Source organism: Anguilla rostrata, chromosome 4 (assembly GCF_018555375.3).
Source record: "Anguilla rostrata isolate EN2019 chromosome 4, ASM1855537v3, whole genome shotgun sequence".
In the NCBI taxonomy this organism is placed as follows: Eukaryota; Metazoa; Chordata; class Actinopteri; order Anguilliformes; family Anguillidae; genus Anguilla; species Anguilla rostrata.
Window position 1 is genome coordinate 29,564,440 of NC_057936.1, and position 25,396 is coordinate 29,589,835.

General features: G+C 53.5%; 1 protein-coding gene across 1 annotated transcript; it reads left to right on the top strand.

Annotated features, from left to right (window-relative positions):
• LOC135254105 (uncharacterized) lies at positions 1 to 25,024 on the top strand. The gene is made up of 38 exons (XM_064334058.1): positions 1 to 270; positions 570 to 830; positions 1,541 to 1,804; positions 1,922 to 2,179; positions 2,734 to 2,994; positions 3,089 to 3,346; positions 3,667 to 3,927; positions 4,006 to 4,269; positions 4,396 to 4,656; positions 5,011 to 5,268; positions 5,835 to 6,095; positions 6,283 to 6,543; positions 6,629 to 6,889; positions 7,161 to 7,421; positions 7,526 to 7,789; positions 9,366 to 9,626; positions 10,078 to 10,335; positions 12,080 to 12,340; positions 12,540 to 12,800; positions 13,322 to 13,585; positions 13,986 to 14,243; positions 14,640 to 14,900; positions 15,325 to 15,585; positions 15,795 to 16,055; positions 16,184 to 16,441; positions 16,732 to 16,989; positions 17,130 to 17,390; positions 17,480 to 17,740; positions 17,884 to 18,141; positions 18,242 to 18,502; positions 18,622 to 18,882; positions 19,106 to 19,366; positions 19,798 to 20,058; positions 21,717 to 21,977; positions 22,175 to 22,465; positions 22,683 to 22,919; positions 23,183 to 23,251; positions 23,419 to 25,024. The coding sequence occupies exons 1-38, from the start codon at positions 45 to 47 to the stop codon at positions 23,703 to 23,705; spliced, it is 9,711 nt and encodes a 3,236-aa protein (XP_064190128.1). The 5' UTR covers positions 1 to 44; the 3' UTR covers positions 23,706 to 25,024.
• Positions 25,025 to 25,396: the final 372 nt, after the last annotated feature.

The following is a 25,396-nucleotide window of genomic DNA, read 5'->3' on the forward strand; positions in this document are numbered from 1 at the left end:
TCTCCCCAGCCCCCTGCCCCCCGCAGAATGTGAGCGCTTCCCTGATGTGCGCCAACAACACGGCCGTTGTGACCTGGGCCCCGACTGCTGGCGCGGTGGCCTACAACGTGACTGCCCTGGGGAGAGATGGAGACATCAAGTCTTGCCGAACCACAAACACCAGCTGTAAACTACCCATGATGCACTGCGGTCAGGAGTACACCATAACTGTCACTCCTTACTCCAAGACCTGCAGTGGCTTTCGTAGTGAAAGCATCATCTACACAGCAGGTATACACCCTCACCACAGGTAACACAGTGTCTTAGAGCACACCATTCCTACATGTGACTGTATCTGAGAACATGCCCTCAGCACAGGTAACACAGTGTCTTAGAGCACACCATTCCTACATGTGACACAGTATGAGAACACACCCTCACCACCGGTCTCTTAATGAATTGCTAGAATACAGATCTGGCCAATTAAGGTGAATGTCACCACTGCTTAATCCTTGGTAGTAATCCTGAAGTATCAACATCTTAATTGTGGAAAAGTAATGCCTGACCTGTGCCCTCTGTCCTGTTGGCAGGCCCTTGTCCTCCGAACAACGTGGCGGTGGCTCTACAGTGCAAAGGAAACGTGGGGACCGTGTCCTGGCAGGCTGTGATTGGTGCAGAGCTGTATGTGGCCACTGCCCGAGCCGCCGACGAGCACGAGCACACCTGCAATTCCAGCTCTACCAGCTGCTCCTTCACTGACCTGCACTGTGGGGAGACCTACTCCATCACCGTGGTTACCTTCATGAGGAGCTGCTACAGTGACCCCAGTCCTGGGAAAAATCTCAAAACAGGTGAGAAAAAATGTTTTTTTCCGACCATTCAGATCAGCATTACTCTGACCATAGCTGACGGGACAGTTAACCAAAAAATAAATCTCCACTCACCCAGTGCTATCTATCCATCTAGATAGTTTCACTGAGATTTGAGTTTCCTAGATATCCACTATAGCTCATCCTGATACAACAGACCTCAAAACATTTAAAAAAATCTCGACAGCAACTTGTCTTTGCAAATATTAAATATCTACCACAGTACGGCTACTGTATATCTGCACAAATATACCTACTGTGTATTGACACAGAGTACTAGCATCCTTCGGTTGAAACGTTTTTGGATATATGCAGTAGGTGTACTTCGGTAGAAACTAGTTTACAATGAAACAAGGTCCGCAGATGTTCATGAGTAACCACACCATTATAGTATATTACCCGCAGAGCCACCTATCCATCTATCTAGATGTATAGATAGCACCCCAGGTAAGTGGAAAGACAGCTTTATTTTATTTTCAGGGAACTGGCCCTTTAATACAAAGTGCTATACCCAGATCAGTGCTACCCTAACGATCAATACAATGACCAGCATTAACCAGACTGTTAATGCATTTCTTTTTGAGAATACACTGAAATTATTTTCTAGTTGATCAAAACCCAGGTGTGCTGTCACTGGGAACACAAACTCCTATAGGGGTGGCTCATATCTCCTCTGGTTTGGGATTCCTTAGCCATCTGCCCTCCCATTAACCTGGCTGGACATATGTCCTGTGGGACCAACATCCTGATAATAATGTGGGACCCCAGCCCCGTGGCAGGCGTGACGTACTTCCTGGTCTCAAAGAAGAGGGGAGGAGCTAACACAACCCACGCCACCACAGACACCTCCTACTCCATCACGAGCATGCAGTGCGGAGAGCACTACTCCTTCAGGGTCATCACCCAGGACTCTACCTGCAACAGCAGTCTGAGTCTGCCTTTGGAGCAGGACACAGGTACAAATGCGCCACCGCTTCAGTCTTTTAGCACCGTCTAGAGCGGGCTGAGTGTTTCCGTGCTACGCGGATGTTCCCCCCCACTTCCTCTTAAACTTTGATTCGCATTCCCTACAGCACCATGCTCACCCTCCAATCTGGCAACCACGGTTGACTGTGGAACCAGCACTGGCACCATTTCTTGGGTTCCTGTTTTGGGCGGAGTGACCTACCTGGCGGAGGCCGTGGGGGCCCACGGTCATAGGGCCGCCTGCTCCTCCAACCGTGCATCCTGTTCGGTCAAGCTGGACTGTGGCCGCCATTACACAGCCACTGTCATCTCCTCCAATGGCAATTGCAACAGCTCCTTGGACACCACCATTGAGTTTGACTCAGGTAACTAGTCAGTGGGCCTGGGATATAACAGAACTATCATGGATAAAATATAACATAGATATGCTCACATAAAGGCAATCATGCAATCATCAGAAATGGCTAATTGATGTATGAAGTGTTCCACATATAAATGAGAAACATTAAGGGCTTTAATTAGCTACAGAAAGGCCACACACAGTGGAGTATGGTAAGTAGGCTATGTGTGATTACATTGTATTCCTGAGGGACAGTGGAATCCGTCTCTTGGAAAATCACTGATGGAATTCCTCTGGCTGTCGACCAGTTATTTCCACTCGCTAATTGCACCAGCTGTCAAGCATCACGCTTCTCCCTGCACTCAACATTCAACTTTCATGCCAACTCAGTTTCAAAACCATTGTGTTCTATTAGCGATCACAGCTGTGTATGAAATTTGATTAATGAGCGCAGAACAGAACAGGACTACACCCTGGACGGGATCATGGAGTGGGGTATTTCTCCCTTCTGTGAAACATGGTGTTGACCTACACAGATGTGAGCCTTAGCTGCCGTGTCACTTCCTGTCTCCCCCTCAGCCCCCTGTCTGCCGGGCAATGTGGTCGCCCAGCTGAACTGCAGCAGGAACGAGTTTGCAGTCCAGTGGCAGGGGAGCCTGGGCACGGAGACCTACACGGCGTTGGCCATCGGCAGCGACGGCTACCGGGCCTCCTGCAACACCTCGGGCACGGCCTGCACCATCAAGAGCCTGCGCTGCGGCCAGACCTACAGCATCGCCGTCGTCACCTCTTCCGTCCAGTGCGGCCGGATACAGGGCTCCAACTACATGGTCCCGTCAGGTGGGAACCCTCCGCCAGGTGAAAATGCTCACGTCCCACCGCCAGGGTCCGTGCAGCCCGCGCCCATACCCTCTCTCTCTCTCTCTCCCTCCAGCTCCCTGCACGGCCGCCAACCCCGCCGTGAACGTGGACTGCGGGACCAACGGCGCCACCGTGTCCTGGGACGGCAGGACCACGCAGCAGATGAACCTTGTGACCGCGGTGGACCAGCTGGGGCGGCGAGCCACCTGCAACACCACCAACAGCAGCTGCACCTTCGACCGTCTGAGCTGCGGGGAGGCCTACAACTTCAGCATCGTGGGCGTGACCAACCAGTGCAGGACACCCACCGCCTCCACCATGGGGCTCACTGGTAGCATTCTCTTCCCCAGGGCAGCCCAGCCCGGTTCCTGGAGATCTACCATCCTGTAGGTCTTCATTCCAACCCTAATTTAGCACACCTGATTGTACTAATTAGCAGCTCAATGAGATCTCTAGCTGTTGAATAAGGAGTGCTTGGAGGTTTGGAATGAAAGCCTACAGGATGGTAGATCTCCAGGAACAGGTTTGGGTTTACCAATTAGAAATGTCAAACTGTCATCAAATTAGTCGAAATGGCTAACGTGTTATATATATAATGGACATGTGGTGGTGTTCATTCCCAGCACACTGAGTGTTTGTTCGGTCTCTCAGCTCCCTGTGTCCCCTCCCACGTGGTGGCCAAGCTGGACTGTGACACGGGCATTGCCATGGTGATGTGGGACTCGGCGCGGGGCGCCACTTCGTACTCGGTGGAGGCGGTGGGCAGCCTGGGCCACAACAGCTCCTGCTTAACCGCCGACACGCTGTGCTCCATGGATCAGCTGAGGTGCGGCCAGAACTACAACGTCACCGTCGCGGCCCTCCACGACGGCTGCCGGGGCCCGGCCAGCGAGACTGTCGTCGTCACCACGGGTACGGAGCCCCTCGAGCCCCGCCTCGGCCCGCCCCGTCCTCGCCTGACGGCGTTCTAACGCGGCGTGCTCCCTGCAGGTCCGTGCCCGCACAGCAGGCTGGAGGCCTCCCGAGACTGCGCCTCCAACGCGGTGACGGTCTCCTGGAGCCCGGGGCGCGGCACGCTGCTGTACAACGCCTCGGTGGAGTCCTTAGCCTCCAGCCACTCTCTCAGCTGCTCCACCAACGGCTCCGCCTGCAACGTCAGCTCCCTGCAGTGCGGCGAGCGCTACCGGGTCAGCGTGGAGGGGCGGGGCCTCACCTGCGACAGCCGGCCCGGGTCCTGGGTCCCAGTCAACACAGGTGAGCCCCCCCCAACTGCCACCCCGCACTCTACCACACTTTACCACTTCAGCATCTGTCATTCTCAAATCAAGCCTGTAGGAGGAGTGGCTAATTGGCTAATTGTCATGTCCCGGCCTTTCCCAGCCCCGTGCCCGCCCACACAGGTGAGAGTGCGGTCCTCCTGCGACTCAGACGTGGCGTTCGTCTCCTGGGTGGCGGCGAAGGGGGCGGTGAGGTACGTGGCGGCCGCGGTGGACGGCGCCGGGAACGTGGTGACGTGCAACACCAGCAACACGGCGTGCAACATCACGGGGCTCTCGTGCGGGCGGGCCTACAATGTGTCCGTCACCGCGTTGAACGAAGAGTGCGTCGGGGGACGGAGCGAAACCCACACAATGAAGACTGGTAGCTATGACTGAATTGAATTTATGCTCTTTGAGTCAATATTTCAAGATTAGAAACACAGAGCTTTATGAAAGACCCTTTCCCCCATCCCTTTGCGTAGCCCATGGTGGCTGTCTTTATTTGATGGATGCATTTCTCATTCACTAACATTCACAAGAATGATGTTCATAAGACTTAATTAAACTTCAATAGGGGGTTATGGGTTATGCAGAGGGATTTTATTAGCTGTCTTTCTGCCCTGTGGTCACCACAGCTGTGAGGAAGAGTGATGACGGTCATGTGTCCCTGTCTGACCCCATCATGATGGTCACGATTCTGAGGCTCTGACCTCGCCCACTTCCTCTCTCTCTCCAGCTCCCTGTGTGCCCATGGCGGTGCAGACGAACCTGGTGTGTCAGACCGGCCGACTCAGCGTTACCTGGCAACGGAGCAGTGGGGCACTGGTCTACCATGCTATGGTGCAGAGCAGGAGTGGCCGAACCGCACACGTTAAGGTCAACTCCACTGACTTCTCCACCAACCTGCTGTGCGGGCAGGCCTATAACGTCACCGTGTACGCCTCTGACGAGGTCTGCAACAGCTCCCGCAGCCCGGCGAAACCCGTCACAGCAGGTAGACTTAACCAACACCACACATTGGAAGCAGTAACAATTTATTCTACCACTAGAGGGCAGGCAAAAACAAGTAAAAGCTCTACCCTAAAAAGGTAGGAATACACATAAACTTCTATCAAGCAGTGAAATTATATTATTCCTCATTTACACATACTTTATATATTTAGGCAATGTAAGTTTAACATTTTTATTTTATGAAATATGGTTTGGAAAAGACACTACAAGTATCCAGTTTATCCATTTAATGGACATAACTGGTCATACTTTAAATGTCTTTACTCAAAACCATGTTTATAAAAATAAAGAACTGTACATTGCCTAAATATATAATTTCTCTACATTATAATCAGCGGACAGTGAAATTAGGTCCATGATAAATAAAGTATATCCTGGCTTTTAAGTTTGACTATTGTGATTTCAGACTCTTAGGATCCCATACTCTCGTCTGTCTGCCCTCTAGTGACAGTGATAGCATATTGCAAGTAAAACAAAGTTGAATGGGATTAGCAGAGGGAGCGACCCCTGCTCTAAAAAAAATGCTACGGCCTTACCTCATGTTCACAGCGCCCTGTCCTCCGGCCTCCATTATGATGAACGTGGATTGCTCCACCAGCATCACCAGCGTCTTCTGGGACTCCAGCGCCCCTGGCGTTGTTTACACCGCCAAGGCCATCGGGGCCGGGGGGAGCAATTCCTCCTGCAACACCACGGACTCAAACTGCGCCCTCACCGGCCTGCGCTGTGGGACGGAGTACAATGTGACCGTCTCTGGCTCTCTGGGGGGCTGCGTGGGTGCTCAGACCTTCGGATACACCTTCACAACAGGTCAGGAACGGGCCTTCTGAAACGTGGAGCTTGATGTATGCTAAACTGTATGAATCTATGTCATATTACAGTCTGGGAATGAATGAACCATTGTATAAATCTTTTATTACACATTGAGTAGAAATGTGAGTTTTCATTGGGTGGATGGGTGTGATGACGGGTCTCGTTTCCCCACCCTTTCCACCAGCCCCCTGTGTCCCGGTCCTCACGGAGGTGGAGATTGACTGCCTGTCGGACTCGGCCTGGGTGGTGTGGGAGGAGTCGGCGGGGGCCATGCTGTACACGGCCAGCGCGGAGGACGACCAGGGCCAGGTCTCCCAGTGCAACACCAGCGAGAGCAGCTGCGCCGTGCCGGACCTGCAGTGCGGGCAGCACTACACCTTCACCGTGGCCGCCTCCGACCTGCAGTGCAGCGGCACGCCCAGCAACGCCATCATGTCCGAGTCAGGTGAGGAGAGAGGCTCTGCCCCCCCGCCCCCGCCAAGCCCCACCCCCTGCCCCCACTAATCCCCGCCCCCCTGTCCTCTCTCCAGCGCCCTGTCCGCCGCAGGACGTCGTGGCCAGCATGGGCTGTGAGAACAGGACGGCGAGCATCGCCTGGGCCGAGAGCTACCTGGCGCTGACGTACACGGCCACGCTGGAGCGCACGGACGGAGAGACCTCCTGCTGCACCACCGGCGGCACCAGCTGCAGCATCGCCGACCTGCCCTGCGGGGAGATGTACGTGCTGACCGTGTCGGCCGAGGGGCGCACCTGCAACAGCTCCCAAAGCGCCGGATCCATCATCAGGACAGGTACGGCACGCGGGGGCTAAACCTGGACCCTGCCGACACTCACAACTGCCATTTTATCTGTCCGCCATTTCGTACAGTATCCAGTGAATCTCCAATGGAATCCTCAGGAAGATTTTAATAACAACTTGATTATTTGTTTAGATATGATACACACAGTGTACGGTTCACGGAACTAGGTGAGAACGTTCAGGATTAAAAAACACACAGCTTAAAAAAATGGGCGTACGGGTTTGAATTACGTTGACTTACCGAAGCTCGCAAATGTGTGCAGTGCCCTGTACCCCGCAAAACCTGTCTGCCAGCGTGAGCTGCAGCAGCAACGTGGCCAAAGCGACGTGGAACAGCAGCCGGGGCGGGCAGCTGTACATCGTGCAGGCCAACGGCACCGACGGAGACTCGGCAGCCTGCAGCTCGTTCGACAACAGCTGCGACCTCAGCACGCTGCGCTGCGGACAGAGCTACACCGTCACCGTGGTGGCCGAGGACAGCACCTGCACCAGCGCCGAGAGTCAGTCGGCCCAGTTCAAGACAGGTACGCCGCCGCCGCCGCCCGTGCGCCCGACAACGTGCTCCCCCGCGAAACTGCGGTCGTCGGTTGGAGTTCCCCGGGTCCTAACGAGGGCATGTCTCCCGCAGTTCCGTGCGTCCCTAAGAACGTGTCCGCGGACGTGAACTGCAGCTCCAACTCCATGACCGTGTCCTGGGCGGGGAGCGCCGGGGCCGATTCCTACACGGCCACCCTGGAGGACGGCGACGGCCGCTCCACCAACTGCCAGGCGCTGGGCGCCACTTCCTGCAACGTGTCCGGCCTCAACTGCGGCAAGACGTACCACGTGACCGTGGCGGCGTCCGACGGCTACTGCACGAGCCCGGAGAGCCCGGCGACCGACGTCCAGTCCGGTAGGCGCAGAAACGAGCCGCGGGGGGCTATGTGAGCGTGGGCAGTGTGGGACGTTTCACTGAGTGGGTGGTGTGGGACGTTTCACTGAGTGGGTGGTGTGGGACGTTTCGCTGAGTGGGTGGTGTGGGCGTTTCACTGAGTGGGTGTGTGGGACGTTTCGCTGAGTGGGCGGTGTGGGGACGTTTCCTGAGTGGGCAGTGTGGGACGTTTCGCTGAGTGGGCGTGTGTTGTGGGTGGTGGGGACGTTTCGCTGAGTGGGCGTGGGTTGTGGTGGGCGTGTGGGACGTTTCGCTGAGTGGGTGGTGTGGGCGTTTCGCTGAGTGGGGCGTGTGGGACGTTTCGCTGAGTGGGCGGTGTGGGACGTTTCGCTGAGTGGGCGGTGTGGGACGTTTCGCTGAGTGGGTGGTGTGGGACGTTTCGCTGAGTGGGCGGTGTGGGAAGTTTCACTGAGTGGGCGGTGTGGGACGTTTCGCTGAGTGGGTGGTGTGGGACGTTTCTCTGAGTGGGCGGTGTGGGACGTTTCGCTGAGTGGGTGGTGTGGGACGTTTCGCTGAGTGGGCGGTGTGTGGGTGGTGTGTGGGTGGTGTGGGACGTTTCGCTGAGTGGGGGTGTGGGACGTTTCGCTGAGTGGGCGGTGTGGGACGTTTCGCTGAGTGGGTGCCGTGTGGGACGTTTCGCTGAGTGGGCGTGTGGGACGTTTCGCTGAGTGGGTGGTGTGGGACGTTTCGCTGAGTGGGCGGTGTGGGAAGTTTCACTGAGTGGGTGTGTGGGACGTTTCGCTGAGTGGGTGGTGTGGGACGTTTCGCTGAGTGGGCGGTGTGGGACGTTTCTCTGAGTGGGTGGTGTGGGACGTTTCTCTGAGTGGGTGGTGTGGGACGTTTCTCTGAGTGGGTGGTGTGGGACGTTTCGCTGAGTGGGCGGTGTGGGACGTTTCACTGAGTGGGCAGTGTGGGACGTTTCGCTGAGTGGGCGGTGTGTGGGTGGTGTGGGACGTTTCGCTGAGTGGGCGTGTGGGACGTTTCGCTGAGTGGGCAGTGTGGGACGTTTCGCTGAGTGGGCGGTGTGGGCCGTTTCGCTGAGTGGGCGGTGTGGGACGTTTCTCTGAGTGGGCGGTGTGGGACGTTTCTCTGAGTGGGCGGTGTGGGACGTTTCGCTGAGTGGGCGGTGTGTGGGTGGTGTGGGACGTTTCGCTGAGTGGGTGGTGTGGGACGTTTCGCTGAGTGGGCGGTGTGTGGGTGGTGTGGGACGTTTCGCTGAGTGGGTGGTGTGGGACGTTTCGCTGAGTGGGCGGTGTGGGACGTTTCGCTGAGTGGGCGGTGTGGGACGTTTCGCTGAGTGGGCGTGTGGGACGTTTCGCTGAGTGGGTGCCGTGTGGGACGTTTCGCTGAGTGGGTGGTGTGGGATGTTTCGCTGAGTGGGCGTGTGGGACGTTTCGCTGAGTGGGCGTATGGGACGTTTCGCTGAGTGGGCGGTGTGGGACATTTCGCTGAGTGGGCGGTGTGGGACATTTCGCTGAGTGGGCGTGTGGGACGTTTCGCTGAGTGGGTGCCGTGTGCTGTTCCCCCTGTCCTGCAGTGCCCTGCCCGGCCAGCCGCATCCAGGCCTCCATGGACTGCTGGTCCCGGACGGCCTTGGTGAGCTGGTACTTCGGCGCCGGCGCCCTGTCCTACACTGCCACCATGGAGACGGCGTCCGGCCACACCGTCGCCTGCAGCACCAACCTCACCAACTGCGCCATGAGCGAGCTGGCCTGCGGGGAGCGCTACTCCGTGTCTGTGCTGGCGCGGGGGGAGACCTGCAGCAGGATGGCGCAGATGGCAGGGAGCCTGCAGACCGGTGAGTGGGCGTCTCCCGGCCCTGGCGTACCGCCACCTTCACGCCCGCGTCACACTCATTCATATCATGCATGCCATGTGCACCTTTATCACAAGCATGTGTACCGTTACATATAAGTGTGCTTATGATTACTCCTTTCAGACTTCCCCAACCGTTTTGAAGCATTCTGAGTTGGGGAGAGAATAGTATGTATTCAGTAATCCAGTAGCTGTACACTATGCCAGCACTGAAACTGCACAATAATTGCACAGCAAAGAACCATTACTGCAATGTTACTGCAGTGCTGTTTGGAGCCTGTAGGTGGTATTTCCTTTGGTGCCCCTGTGATGCTCTTTAGGCAGTGTAATGGATGGTCTGTGAGTTCATGACAGATGAGGATATGATGTCATACATAAGCGATAAGCCACCCTGAGGGAAGGAAGCCATGTTTTATTCCCTCCCGTCTGTGCAGAGCCGTGCGTGCCCTTGAACCTGGATGTCCAGTACAGTCTGTCAATCGGTCAGCTCGCCTGGGACATGAGCAAGGGGGCCAAATACTACAGCGCTGAGGCTATCACCCTATGGGGGCTGCGATCCTCCTGCAACACCACCGACACCAGCTGCGCCCTCTACAACATGGCGTGCAGCCAGACCTACAACATCACTGTCACCGCCCACAACCAAGCCTGCAAGGACATCGCCACGTCTGACCCCATAGCCTTGGTCACAGGTGAGTCACCTGACAGCACCTGATTATGAAAATAACTATGGCTTTGATGGCCTCCTTCAGTGGAGCAGAATAACTAGGAGTGGACCACATCCACCGTTTTCCAGTACTCTATAGAACACATCCTCCAGTATACCAGTATTATAGTACTATACCGGCATTAAAGTACTTTATAGAGCACATCCTCCAGTATACCAGTATTACACTACTCTATAGAGTACATCCTCCAGCATACCAGTATTACAGTACTCTATAGAGCACATCCTCCAGCATACCAGTATTACAATACTCTATAGAGCACATCCTCCAGCATACCAGTATTACAATACTCTATAGAGTACATCCTCCAGCATACCAGTATTACAGTACTCTATAGAGTACATCCTCCAGCATACCAGTATTACAGTACTCTATAGAGCACATCCTCCAGCATACCAGTATTACAATACTCTATAGAGCACATCCTCCAGCATACCAGTATTACAATACTCTATAGAGTACATCCTCCAGCATACCAGTATTACAGTACGTATAGAGTACATCCTCCAGCATACCAGTATTACAGTACTCTATAGAGTACATCCTCCAGCATACCAGTATTACACTACTCTATAGAGCACATCCTCCAGCATACCAGTATTACAGTACTCTATAGAGTACATCCTCCAGCATACCAGTATTACACTACTCTATAGAGTACATCCTCCAGCATACCAGTATTACAGTACTCTATAGAGCACATCCTCCAGCATACCAGTATTACAGTACTCTATAGAGTACATCCTCCAGCATACCAGTATTACACTACTCTATAGAGCACATCCTCCAGCATACCAGTATTACAATACTCTATAGAGTACATCCTCCAGCATACCAGTATTACAATACTCTATAGAGCACATCCTCCAGTATACCAGTATTACAGTACTCTATAGAGCACATCCTCCAGCATACCAGTATTACAGTACTCTATAGAGTACATCCTCCAGCATACCAGTATTACAGTACTCTATAGAGTACATCCTCCAGCATACCAGTATTACACTACTCTATAGAGTACATCCTCCAGCATACCAGTATTACAGTACTCTATAGAGCACATCCTCCAGCATACCAGTATTACAGTACTCTATAGAGTACATCCTCCAGCATACCAGTATTACATACTCTATAGAGACATCCTCCAGCATACCAGTATTACAATACTCTATAGAGTACATCCTCCAGCATACCAGTATTACAATACTCTATAGAGCACATCCTCCAGTATACCAGTATTACAGTACTCTATAGAGCACATCCTCCAGCATACCAGTATTACAGTACTCTATAGAGTACATCCTCCAGCATACCAGTATTACATACTATAGAGTACATCCTCCAGCATACCAGTATTACAGTACGTATAGAGTACATCCTCCAGCATACCAGTATTACAGTACTCTATAGAGTACATCCTCCAGCATACCAGTATTACAGTACTCTATAGAGTACATCCTCCAGCATACCAGTATTACAGTACTCTATAGAGTACATCCTCCAGCATACCAGTATTACACTACTCTATAGAGCACATCCTCCAGCATACCAGTATTACAGTACTCTATAGAGCACATCCTCCAGCATACCAGTATTACAGTACTCTATAGAGCACATCCTTCAGTATCCTACAGTACTACTGCAGTATCTGTGTATGATAATGGTGTCGCTCTGATTCACTTCTGCTCCCGTTTGTCCCGTGTCACAGAGCCCTGCGCCCCCAGGCACGTGGAGGCTGATCTGAGCTGCGAGACGAACACGGCCTCCGTCTCCTGGGAGATGAGCGAGTGCGCCGTGGGCTACCAGGCCTTCCTGTACGGCCGGGACGGACATTCCGCCTCCTGCCACACCACCAACACGTCCTGCAGCGCGGACGGCCTGCACTGCGGGACGGCCTACTACGTCCACGTCCGGGCCCTGGGAGAGGTGTTCAACAGCTCAGACAGCAGCAGCATCGTCCTGACGACGGGTGAGCATTCTCGGGTAGCGTCCACTAGCGATGCTCCTGTTTAAAACGGGTGCCAACATCACAGCTACAGCTTCAAAAACAACGGACGCATGGTTATACTCGGTTGTTGTTCTGGGTGGGAGTTTTGGTTGCGCATTCGTGTGCGGGACTGGTTTGAAGGAAGGTTTTTCGAAATGAGTGGCGTCCTCCTGTCCCACAGCTCCTTGCGCGCCGGACAGTGTGGAGGTGGAGGTGGACTGTGAGAACGGCAGCGCCCTGGTGACCTGGAGCTACAGCGACGGGGCCGTGTCCTACGCTGTGACTGCGGCTGGGATTAACGGGGACATGGCCTTCTGCTCCACCGACAACAACTTCTGCGAAGTCACCGAGCTCAGCTGCGGAGAGACGTACAACCTGACCTTGACCTCCATCAATGAGCAGTGTGATTTCGTGTCCGACACCGGACTGACCTTCCAGACCAGTGAGTGGAGCAGGGAACCACAATGACTTTAGCTATCAGCTTATCTCCATAAGGATAACACACAAGCTCTTTACCTACCAATGTAGCTATCAGCTTATCTCCATATGGATAACACACCAGCTCTTTACCTACCAATGTAACTCAGCTTATCTCCATATGGTTAGCACACCAGCTGTTTACCTACCAATGTAGCTATCAGCTTATCTCCATATGGATAACACAACAGCTGTTTATCTACCAATGTAGCTATCAGCTTATCTCCATATGGATAACACACCAGCTCTTTACCTACCAATGTAGCTATCAGCTTATCTCCATATGGATAACACACCAGCTCTTTACCTACCAATGTAGCTATCAGCTTATCTCCATGTGGATAACACACCAGCTCTTTACCACAAATGCACCATAGAGCTCACCTTCCTGTAGATTACATACTTTCCTTAGAGTCAGGTGACTTGGACAGCTGTATGTAGATCACAGGAAGGGAGGAACCCTGACCACTGTGCCCCTGCCTGCAGGACCGTGCGCCCCCTTGCGTGTGGCTGTAGACCTGCAGTGTGGGAACAACACTGCCATGCTGTCCTGGGAGACGAGCGAGGGGGTGGAGCTTTATGTAGCCAATGCCACGAAGAGCAGTGGAGAGCACGCAGGCAGCTGCAACTCCACCGGCTCCACCTGCCTCTTCTCCGGCCTGGACTGTGGAGAGACCTACAGCTTCACCGTCACTGCATACAGCAGCCAGTGTGAGAGTCAACGCAGTGACACGGTGGAGATCAGCACAGGTGTGCACCGTTTCACTAAGTCTACTGTGTGTGTTTGTGTGTGTCTCTTTTCCTCTCTTTAGCTTCCCCTTGTCATTCTTACTCTTTTTCTTATTCTTTCCTCTTTCTCATAATCTGTTTCTTCGGAAAAATCTACAATTAAACATTCACGATAACCATGCATTGTAACTGTATCCAGTTCAGCCAAAAGGCTACTTTGCATTGGTTGTCCCAAAGTATATGGCATTTCTTTGCTTAATATTGATAGTTTTAGCTCATTTTAAAGTGATTTGTATGAATTTACGGGCGGTTAAAATAGTATGAAAGGACGTGTGGTCAGGATATTCAGGCTCCTGAAATTCTTTGCACTTTCCAACCTTCAACCTCCCCCCGCCATCTCTCTCCCTCTTCTCCCTCGCAGAGCCCTGTCGACCCGGCCGCATGTCCGCCGCGGGGTCCTGCGGCAATGACACGGTGCTCCTCGGCTGGGCGGAGTCCCGCGGGGCGTCCGTCTACATAGTGACCGCCACGGGAGACCTGGGGTACACCGTGGACTTCAACACCACCGACACCAGCCTGGAGGCGTGGCTGCCCTGCGGCCAGACCTTCCGCTTCAGCGTGGTGGCGCAGGGCGAGGCGTGCGAAAGCCCCCGCAGTGGTTGGGCGCAGTTCAGGACCGGTACGCCCCCAAACCCCTCACTTCACCGCCCGCCCGCCTGCCTCCACGCCCCGCCTCGTCCCGCTCTTAAAACAGTTCAGAAGCGACAGTGTCGCCGGGACAGGGGTTTCATTAGCTTGGGGGAAATCATTTCATAATTACACTTGCCAAACTTATTCCCGGCTGTCAATCTGCCAAAGTTCTAAACAGGAGCTTTAGCGAGCTTTGAACATTTGTGCATTTAGAAGCTTTAATTTACAAGTCACACTGCTACCGCCTGTGCTAAGCTGCTTACAAGCAAGAGTGGGCTTGCATTGCATGTCATTACTCATTAAAGCCATGCAGATTGAGAAGACACTGGTGTGCCCTCCCCCTTCTGTTGTTCACGGATGTGTTGGTCACCGCGTCTCTCCTCAGCCCCCTGCGTCCCTCAGCACCTGCAGGCCTACGTCCAGTGCGAAGGCAGCGTGGGCTCGGTCAGCTGGATGCCGAGCGATGGGGCGGAGTCCTACACAGCCGTGGCGGTGGGGCAGGACAGCCACACCCACATGTGCACCACCAACGCCACCACGTGTACCTGGACCGACCTGCACTGCGGGGACCTCTACTCCGTCCACGTCATCGCCAACGACAACCTATGCAACAGCTTGCCCAGCAACGGCACCGTCATCCACATGGGTAAAGTGGCTGCCACTTCCCCTTTCTGCTCCCCCCCACTCCCCCCAATTCAGTTTGAACTCAGACTGCATGCTGGCATTACAATTATATTACATTTATTTGGCAGTCTCTTTTATCCAAAGTGACGTGCAATAAGTGAGTTCTGGCACTGGATCCTATATTTGGCACGGGGTTCTATATTTGAGTACATGTATTAATTGGGCGGACAACTGACCAAAACCAGCTTACAAGGTCATTATAGCAAACAACAATTATGGCAAACAACATTAAGTGCGAATAACTATGGCAACTACAAGCAACGTAACAAAGACTGTAACACTAGAGATATGCAACGCTTATCCAACACTGAATGAATTAAATGAGATAATTGCACAAATACTTTTCACAATGCTCTCAGCACTAATCAGTATTATGTTGTGTCTAGCACCTTGCGTGCCCCAGAACCTGGTGTCCACCCTGGTCTGTGATCTGAGGGTGGGGACATTGACCTGGGAGGTCAGCGAGGGCGCTCTACTTTACATTGTGGCCGCAGAAGGCAGCAACGACCACAGGGTGGAGGTCACGACCCAGACCAACAGAACCGTCATCTCCGAGTTTGCCTGCGGCCAGGTGTACTACCTGACGGTCAGAGCCGTAGGCCCGGTGTGCATCAGCGTCCCCAGCGCGGCTTCAAGCCTACAGACAGGTACGGCCGCTGTTTAACTAGCCCCCGCCGCCGGGCGAGCTGGCTCATGCTGTGTAAAATGAATGCTGTGAGATGTATTTTCATAGGTGTAGCGCTATGTTCTCCATCGGGCTAACGATTAACGCGCGGCGGGGGTTAAAGCTGCTCTTCAGGATGCTAACCCCCCGCTCTCTCCGCCCCACTCTGTCCGCCCCGCTGTCCCGCCTCAGAGCCCTGCACGCCCACCGATGTCACCAGCCAGCTGGACTGCCTCACCAACATCGTGCTGGTGGCGTGGGCCGAGGCCGAGGGGGCTGAGTACTACACCGCCACCGTCCGGGCGCGGGACGGCCAGACGGCCGTGTGCATGTCCTCCGACACGCAGTGCGGCATCCCCGGCCTGCTGTGCGCTCGGAACTACACCGTGTCCGTCACCGCCAGCAGCGCCCAGTGCACCTCCGCCCCCAGCGTCTCCAGCAGCCTGCGCTCAGGTGAGGACCGAGCGGAACAAAGCCTGCCCTGTTCTGTTGGGTTGTGTTGGGTTACTTTTGGGTGGGTGGGTGGGAGGTACGTTTGCTGGGACCAGCTGACCCTGGTTCCGTCTGTCCCCCTTTTGCAGCTCCCTGCATCCCCCAGAACGTGGCCGTGGACGTGAACTGCACCGACAACACAGCGCTGGTCTCCTGGAACCAGAGCCGGGGGGCGCTGTCCTACAGAGTGGTGGCGGAGAGCATGGCAGGAAACGCCTTCTGCGAGAGCTCCGTGCCCCACTGCCGCCTCACCAACCTCACCTGCGGCGCCACCTACACCGTCTGGGTGGTGGCCATGGACAGCAGCTGCACCACCATCCCGAGTGAACGCGTGCAGGTTCAGTCAGGTACTGCCACGCAGCGGTGGGCTGGAGGACACCGACGCTAATCAGCTGAGCTAATCGGGCCTGTCGCTGTTTCTGCATGCGGCTCCCAATCCCAGCAATGCACAAACACGTTCATCCTGTCTGTGCTACTTTATGCTCTAGCATTGCCTGAAGTGACAACAAGTTCTTGAATAAATCTATTGCTAAATGAATGCCTATAGGTCATGATGGGTGAGATTCTATTGTGAAGGAAATTACAAGAAATAATAATAATAATCTAAAATCTAACATTTTCTCCCTCTGTGTCCCAGTGCCTTGCACGCCTGAAATCTTGTATACCTACTTGGACTGTTTCATGGACTCTGTACTGATGGAGTGGGACCACGCCGAGGGGGCCAGCTTCTACACGGGCGTGGCGGAGACCAGCGGCGACACGGCCGTCTGCAACTCCAGCCACACAAACTGTGAGATCACGGACCTGCAGTGCGGGAAGGTCTACAGCGTGAGGGTGGCCGCCTCCAACGGACTCTGCAACAGCTCGCTGAGCGCTGCCTGGGAGGTGGCGTCAGGTAGCGGCCCTGGCCACTCCATCTTGGCTTTTCCACCTTCATCTTGGTGTCTTATATTCTAACGTCAATCAATAGCCTTTAAAAGATGAAAGAACCTGTGAATATTTATCACACTCTCTCTCTCTCTCTCTCTCTCTCAGTTCCCTGTGTTCCTCAGAATGTTACGTATCACCTGGACTGCGCCTCCCACTCGGCCCATGTGATGTGGGAAGCGGCAAACGGGGCGGAGTCCTACAAAGTGCACGCCGTCGGCTGGGGGGGCCTCGCAGCCGAATGCGACACCACGGAGCTGGCCTGCGTGGTGCCTGACCTCACGTGCGGCAGCGACTACAACATCAGCGTGGTCGCCATCGGCCAGCAGTGCAACGTCTCGGAGAGCGAAGTGACGGAGATGGAGGCCGGTGAGTAGCCAGGGGCGCCGCGGCGTAGAGACCACGCGAGCGTGCGGCGCGGATGACTAACCCTGCGCTCGCGCCCTCGTCCCGCGCAGTGCCCTGCGTGCCGCAGCAGGTGGAGGCCAGCGTGGACTGCGAGTCGGCCGTGGTGTCCGTGTCCTGGGAGCGGAGCTTCGGGGCCACCTCCTACGCCGTCGTCGCCCAGGGCAACGGGGGCTACGCCTCCACCTGCAACACCAGCGACACCGTGTGCCAGTTCCCCGACCTGCTCTGCGGGACGCCCTACAGCGTGACCGTCAGCGCCGCCGATGACGTCTGCTCCAGCGAACGGAGCGCCGCCGTGCACGTGAACACCGGTGAGGCCGTTAAGGGCGGGTGTGTGTGTGTGTGTGTGTGTGTGTGGGAGGCGGTGTGTGTGAGGCGGGGGGATTCACCCTTGGTTACGGGGCGGGTTCTTGTTGTGGGTCTGCTGCGCTGATGTCATGACGCTGCTCCGCAGTGCCCTGCGAGCCTCAGAACGTCAGCGCGTCCGTGGACTGCGCCAGTGACGCGGGGCTGGTCAGGTGGGAGCAGGGCGAGGGCGTGGCCTCCTACCGCGTGGAGGCCGCCGGCGTGGACGGTCACATGACCCAGTGCAACAGCACCTCCACCAGCTGCCGGCTGCCGGGCCTGCACTGCGGCCAGCAGTACAACCTGACCGTCACCGCGCAGGACGAGCAGTGTGACACCAGCAGGGCCTACCTCAGCCTGCAGTCAGGTGGGTTCCTCTTCCCACAATGCACTGCTCACAACGCTATTTCCGCTAGCGCGGCGGGACCGTTACTGAATTTCCCATGACCGTTTGCTTGCCTCTCCAGTTCCCTGCGTGCCTCACAACGTTCAGGCCGCCCTCCAGTGCCCGAACAACTCCATCTCCGTCGCCTGGGAGACGAGCAGCGGGGCCCTCTCCTACCGAGCCGCGGGCAAGGCCGCGGACGGCCACACGGCCGCCTGCAACGGCAGCGCCCCCCACTGCGACCTGGAGGCGCTGCGCTGCGGGCAGACCTACAACGTCTCCGTCCTCTCCCTGGACGAGTCGTGCGCCAGCGCGGAGAGCGGGATCGCGCCGGTCCGAACAGGTGAGGTCCGGGTCAGGCGCGCGCGGGAGGGGGAGCGGCGTGGGACGCGCGCGGGAGAACGTCCGCCAGGTCCCTGGCCGCCGCGCTCGCCCCTCACTCCCTCTGTGTTTCTCCGTCAGCTCCCTGCCCCCCGAGTAACCTGGAGGCCAGCCTCAGCTGCGACTCCGGCATCATGATGGTGGCGTGGGACGCCGACAGGGACGCCGACTCCTTCCGCGTGGAGGCCCTGACCAGCGACCGGGGGGCGCTGTCCTGCCGCACCCAAGACACCTTCTGCGCCATCACGAACGTGCTCTGCGGACACGTCTACGCGGTCCGCGCCGTGTCTGTCAGAAATGGCTGCGAGAGCGCTTACACCAGAGCCGTCAACGTGTCATCAGGTACCTCCCCCACTCCCCTTTGAAGCCACCTCCTGAGGAACACATTCCAGCCTTCACTTGGAGTTCAGTTTTTGTAAAATTGTCGAGTAAATTTAAGCGTGACTAGATCTTTCTTTCTACTTGGACATCTGTGATGGGATCCACTGTGCGAGACATGTTCAGGCAGGATTCTGAGGACTTTGTGTGGTTTATGCGTGTTTGTGTGTGTGTCTGTGTTCCCCAGCACCGTGCGTTCCCCAGGAGGTTTCCGGTAATCTCGACTGCGTGACGAACTCTGCCTGGGTGACGTGGAAGGCGGTCATGGGGGCGCGCACCTACACGGTGACGGCGGAGGGCGTGGGCGGCTACAACGCTTCCTGCTCCACCACCGACACCACCTGCAGCGTGCCCGACCTGCGCTGCGGGGTCCTCTACACCTTCTACCTCACCGCCTCCAACGCCCGCTGCCAGAGCCCCCCCAGCGCCACCTTCGAGATCGAGACAGGTACCCACCACTCCACTTCAGCGTTTTACGTTTCCTTATTCAACTTCTAATTAACCAGGTTGTCCCAGTAAAACAGAATAATCTTCCGCAAGGGGGTCTGTTATCTAAGTTTTGTGTTGATGTTGTAATCGTTAGGTTAGGATATGGACAGGTGAAACCGAGATCGTAGACCAGCACTTTACATCCGGGCATTTCCCACACTCGCTTATCCAGAGCGACTCACACGGATCACATTTTTTGCACAGTCCGTTTAAATACAGCGGGGTGTTTTATGAAAGCAGTTAAGGTTTCCTCACGTACCCCAAGCTGGGAGTCAGGCCCCCAACCTTAGAGCTACAAGCGCAGTTCTGTTACGCTGCATCGCTGCCCCAGCGGGGCCCTGGGGCCCAGGGGCATCGACGCTGACGGGTGGGCACTCTGATCGCCCCCAGCTCCCTGCGCCCTCACCGCCATCGATGCCATCACCGAGTGCCACAGCAGCACCATCCGGGTCCAGTGGCAGCTGTCGGGCGGCTCCCGGCTCTACATCGCCACGGCGGAGGGCAACGATCGCAGCATCCTGTCCTGCAACAGCACCAGCGCCAGCTGCGACCTGATTGGCGCTCGCTGTGGCATGCAGTACACCATCATCGTGGCGGCATCCTCCGACAAGTGCAGCAGTCTCAGGAGCCCCCCCCACAAGATCAGCACAGGCCATGCACCGCACGTGCTCATCATCACATCATCATCATCTCATATTATTTTATTTATATCTAACACAACACAACCACAACAACAACAAAATAATAATAAGCTATGAATACCTATAAATCAATCATTTAAAGATAAAAACAGGATCGGTACAATAATTGTATCTAATTGCAGAACAGAGTCAAACGTTCTTAAAAACCCTGAGGTAATAAATAAAGACAGGAGCTATTTCGAGCCACACTGCCACATCTAATCACGTAACATGGTCTGTATTGTATGTGTACAAATTTGCTTATGATCATGACCATTCTAACATGTTCCCAGCTCTGTGCACCAGAAAGTGACTTAAACAGGACTGTGAGTCATGGGTAGATGTGTCGTGGCCTGTCGTGGAGTCCTACTGCTGACGGCCGGTGAGGACGTTCTGCCTAACGTGAGAACTGCACCCTGGGCTGATTGGGAGCCAACTTCCTTTCATGTGCGCCAGCTCTCGCACAGCTCATCAGCCTAACCCGCTGTGTTACCTTCATCAAGTGACCACCACTGCTCTGGTTAGCACCCATCTACAGCACAGTTACACCCACTACGCCGTGCACCACCTATGAATGGTCGCATCCACTACGCACGGTAATCCCCTACTGCGGTACGGCCCCCTACGTCGTGGACGCACCCCCTACACCATGTACACACGACCTGCAGCGACAGGTCCGCACCACCTAGCACAGTACGCACCACCTACTGCACATGTACCACCCACTACTGCCAGGTGCCACCTATGCTCGGGTCAGCCCACCCCTCCACAGGTGACACCCACCTACAGACCTGGCACACCCCTAGAGCCAGGTCGCACCACTTACTGCACAGGTACGCACCCACCTACTGCACAGGTACGCACCCACCTTCATCACAGGTACACACCCACCTACTGCACAGGTACGCACCCACCTTCATCACAGGTACACACCCACCTACTGCACAGGTACGCACCCACCTTCATCACAGGTACACACCCACCTACAGCACAGGTACGCACCCACCTACAGCACAGGTACGCACCCACCTACAGCACAGGTACACACCCACCTACAGCACAGATACGCACCCACCTAGAGCACAGGTACACACCCACCTACTGCACGGGTACGCACCAATCTACAGCACAGGTACACACCCACCTAGAGCACAGGTACACACCCACCCGCAGCACAGGTACACACCCACCTTCACAGGTATTCACCTTTGGCACAGGCACACACTTTCAGCGTGGGTACTCACCTTTGGCACAGGTGCGCCACATGCCTTGTGTCATTACTGCCCACTGGAACCTTCCATAATGTCATTTGACAAACTCCCACACTCACCCTTGATAACTCATCAAGGGCCTGACTGGTTTAATAGGAATACCTGCTATTGGGTGTAATTTTACAACAGTCTGTATATTTTGCACTTCTGTTACTTTGGTCTTAATCTGCATGAATCCATACAAAAAGATTTCTCCTTGGGATAGTTGCTCTGCCCTCCCCAGGTGTGATTTCCCCTATCCAGGTGTGATTTCCCCCCTCTAGGTGTGATTTCCCTTCCCCATGTGTGATTTCCCCTCCCCAGGTGTGATTTCCCCTCTCCAGGTGTGATTTCCCCTTTCTCTGGTTGATGTTCACAGCGCCCTGCGATCCGGATAACCTGGAGGTAGAGCTCCAGTGTGCCAGCAGCTCGGCTGTGCTGTCCTGGAGCGCAGGCCAGGGTTCGCTGGAGTACTTTGCCTACGCTCAGGGCAGCACTGGGGACACGCTGTTCTGCGGCGGCTCAAACCCGTCCTGCGTCATGGATGGACTGGAGTGCGGGGCCGTGTACAATTTCTCAGTGCTGGCTTCTGACAGCGTCTGCAACAGCTCGCTCAGTGCGCCACTCCACCAGGGGGCAGGTAACCCAACTCTGCCGCCACGATAGAGCTAGCATACGCACAGCCCACGGGCATTACATTCGCTAACTCTGGGGGAAAACGCACACACACATACACTGTAATTTTTACTTTACAATTTTAACTAGCATTTTCAGCCCTATGATAGTGTAGGCATTCTCTCTCTCTCTTTCCTGACTTTGTGTGCCTCTCCTCTTTAGTGCCCTGCCCACCTGAACACGTGAAGACACGCATGCTACCAGTGAGTGACAGGGATAAAGTACTCCGGGTGTCCTGGAGCCGAGTGTCCTGCCCTGTGGTGGAGTACCTGGTAGAAGTTACTGGGAGAATCCTGGGTGACAGTCAGGCGCTCTTGGAGGTGGCCTCTTATTGGACGGAACGCACCTTTTTTGAGATCCCCCTGCCCTGCAGCTCAACGTATAACGTCACAGTGAAGTCCGGGAACTCAGCAGGCATTAGCAAGCCTTCCGTGGCCATCAGTGGACGCACAGGTACTGATTGGGTTGCAGTTAATTCCTCGGCCCCACAAGGGCAGCAAATCTTACTGACTGCAACAGTGTGGGTGTTGATGGATTCAGACTATTTTGGATACATTGCTCATAGAAACAGCATACCACTGACAGTGTTACTGCATTTGTGGGAAGTATTCTGTTATCCGTTAGAAAGTTATGTTATCTTTAATGCTTTTCTGCAATTATGTCTTTCCAGTTCCCTGCCCCCCACAGAACGTGACTTATGCTGGGAACTCCACCTTTGCCATTCTCGCCTGGAAAGCCTCCATCTTTGCTACTAAGTACACTGTCTATAAGCCAACTGGCACAGGCAGAACTTTGGTCTGTAACACCACCCAGCTCTTCTGCAATCTGACGAATGTCCAGTCCAGCGAGTTTGAAGTTACCGCTAGCAACTCTGCAGGAGAGAGCAGCCCAAATACAATCATAATGGGTGAGCCTTATTTTGCTACAAAAGTTGGGCAGCATCGTAGTATCAGCTGTCCTTGCTTCAACCCTAGTTAGGCAATTCCCTTTCGCACAATTATAATGTAGCATCTACAGTAAATGTTGTAAGACAATGTAAATGTTGAGACATGATTTTGATTCTTTTCCTTTGATAACTTTGATATGTATGTCACCCATTAGCGGAGCATTGAATTTGCATAAAAAAGACTAAAACCAACTATATCCCCCCCACCCTCCCCCTAACTTCAGGTCCAATAATAACACGCAGTAAACGTAATCTCCTGGAAGTAGAAATGTTTGCCGGGTTAAGTGAAAATGGTGAGTGAACTTGCTATAATTTTTTTTTTAAGCTATACATGTTATAATCATACATTACCAACATCAAATCCAGTAACAACATTTTAAAAATATTATGAAGCTTATATTTGTAGTATATATCCAACCCTTCTCCTTGAGTCTGTCTAACAAAATGTTTCTTGTTCCAGAGGACCTGGTGACTCCTCAGGTCTTAGTCTCTGAGGTGAAGAGGGTGTCTCTGCTTGTGCAATGGCAAGCAGTCAGAGACGCCACATACTACACCCTGCTCGTCAGAGATCCAGCTGGGGAACCCACGTACCACACCCACAGCCCAGTGGTGCAGTCAGTGTTCCAGGAGGCCTACACTGTGACTGGACTCGAACCCAACACCACATACTGTGTCAGCGTGTCGGCCAAAAGCGCTCTCGCCAGTAGTCCGTATTCACAACCTATCTGTGTTGACACAGTGGCTTAAATCTGAAGATTATTTCTTCACCATTTGCCGAATCTGGAAAGGATGATCACCGCAGAGGAAAGCAAATAGGCAGAGTTACCTGCTAATTGAAACACTATAATCCTTGACTCACTTTAGATTGGTTAAATAAACTACAATTTTTCCTGGTCACTATCATAGTAACCAAGTCTTTGTCATGACTATTAAATCAAGCTTTGCTAGAAGATTTTTGTATTTATCATAAATATTTTCAAAAAACACCTTTCTGTAACCTATGCTAATTCATGCAAAAAATCCCAGTCTCATTGTTTAAATCATTCATGTAAAATCAAAATGTGACATTAGATTTATAATAAATAGTAATGCAACCAATATTTTGTAATTATAAAGTATATTTTCTAATTTACTATTTTACTTGCCTTATTATGTGAACATTTTAATTTGTCCTTGTGTTTTACTAAGCCTATAACTTAAGGAATAAAGGTCTGTGAAAACCTTAAACACTTCTATCTCCATAAAAGCAAAATGAAGAAACGGCCTTCATTTGCTAGTCATCTTTAAATGAATGGTTGACATCCAGAAAGCCGAATGTGTGTGTGTGTGTGTTGTCCTGCCAGATAGCTGAATTTCCATCTCTATCTCCTACTGTAAGTACACCAATCAAACCTGCGCATAACTTAAAGTGGAGTGAACTGTTTTACTCGTAGACGAGTAGCTGTCCATCTGATTAAAATGAACTCTCAGCCAGTTCTCTACCTGTAGTGAGTGCAGAGATACAGTGTATCCCCAAATTATTATGCATGCTCCAGGTACCTGCTTTACTAAAGACTACAACGGACGGGCAACAGACAACACCGTTCACAGGCTGCCACGCCTACTGAATACAAATGGAGGGGCTGGGCATTACTACTTGGATGGAGAGAGGGCAACACTACTCGCCAGCAGGATTCTACAATTTACTGTATACAGTTGACTCAAGTTATTTCAGACACAGTCATGCAATATTTGGTTATTATAATAGACAGTAAGAACAGACATTTTTATAGAATATGGTGGTGAGGGAGAATGGAGGAGAGGAGACAAAGGTGTTAAGCTAGGCAAGGAAAGATGTATGGTTGACATTCCCCCTTACAAGAACTGATTTGGATATTTACCATCTTTAAATAAATTTTCTGACAAAAATATCATGCTTGTCAATTGTTCTTTCTATACCAACAGTGAAACCACTTGCTTGACTTGTCAGTTTAGTGGAATAAAGACAGGAGCAGCCTATGTGGGCCTCAAATTAATTTTCAGTATCATCAGTACTGCCACTTAAAAATAAAATTGTCAGTGTAGGGTTTCAGTCACTGGACATGTAGTTACACTGTCTACAAGGTTTTGTCAGGTATCCTAATTAGCACTGTCATTCTACCGCAAGCATGGACTTAAATGTTTTCATTCATCAAGTCTCTGTGTTCTTTTTAAAACACATGCACATGATGCTTGAGTAGTCATCTCACCAAAGCCTAGCTAAAAATGCCAACTTTTCTTGTAGGCTCGGGTAGACTAGTTATGTACGAATGGAAACCTGGTGAGTCGGTAATGACAGCAGCTGCTAACGGCGAACCTCGGGCAACAGTCAAAATGAGTCATGCCATTTCTGGCTGTCCAGTTACATCTCCAGACATATAAACTTTGTCTTGCCTCTGATGAGCCTGGGCAAGAGAGTG

Bases quoted from the DNA above. Each gene is read 5' to 3' on its own strand.
- LOC135254105 (XM_064334058.1), top strand. From the start codon at position 45: ATGTGCGCCAACAACACGGCCGTTGTGACCTGGGCCCCGACTGCTGGC. The intron at 4,657-5,010 runs GTAGCTATGACT...CTCTCTCTCCAG, and splicing joins AACCCACACAATGAAGACTG to CTCCCTGTGTGCCCATGGCG. The intron at 19,367-19,797 runs GTACCCACCACT...GATCGCCCCCAG, and splicing joins CACCTTCGAGATCGAGACAG to CTCCCTGCGCCCTCACCGCC.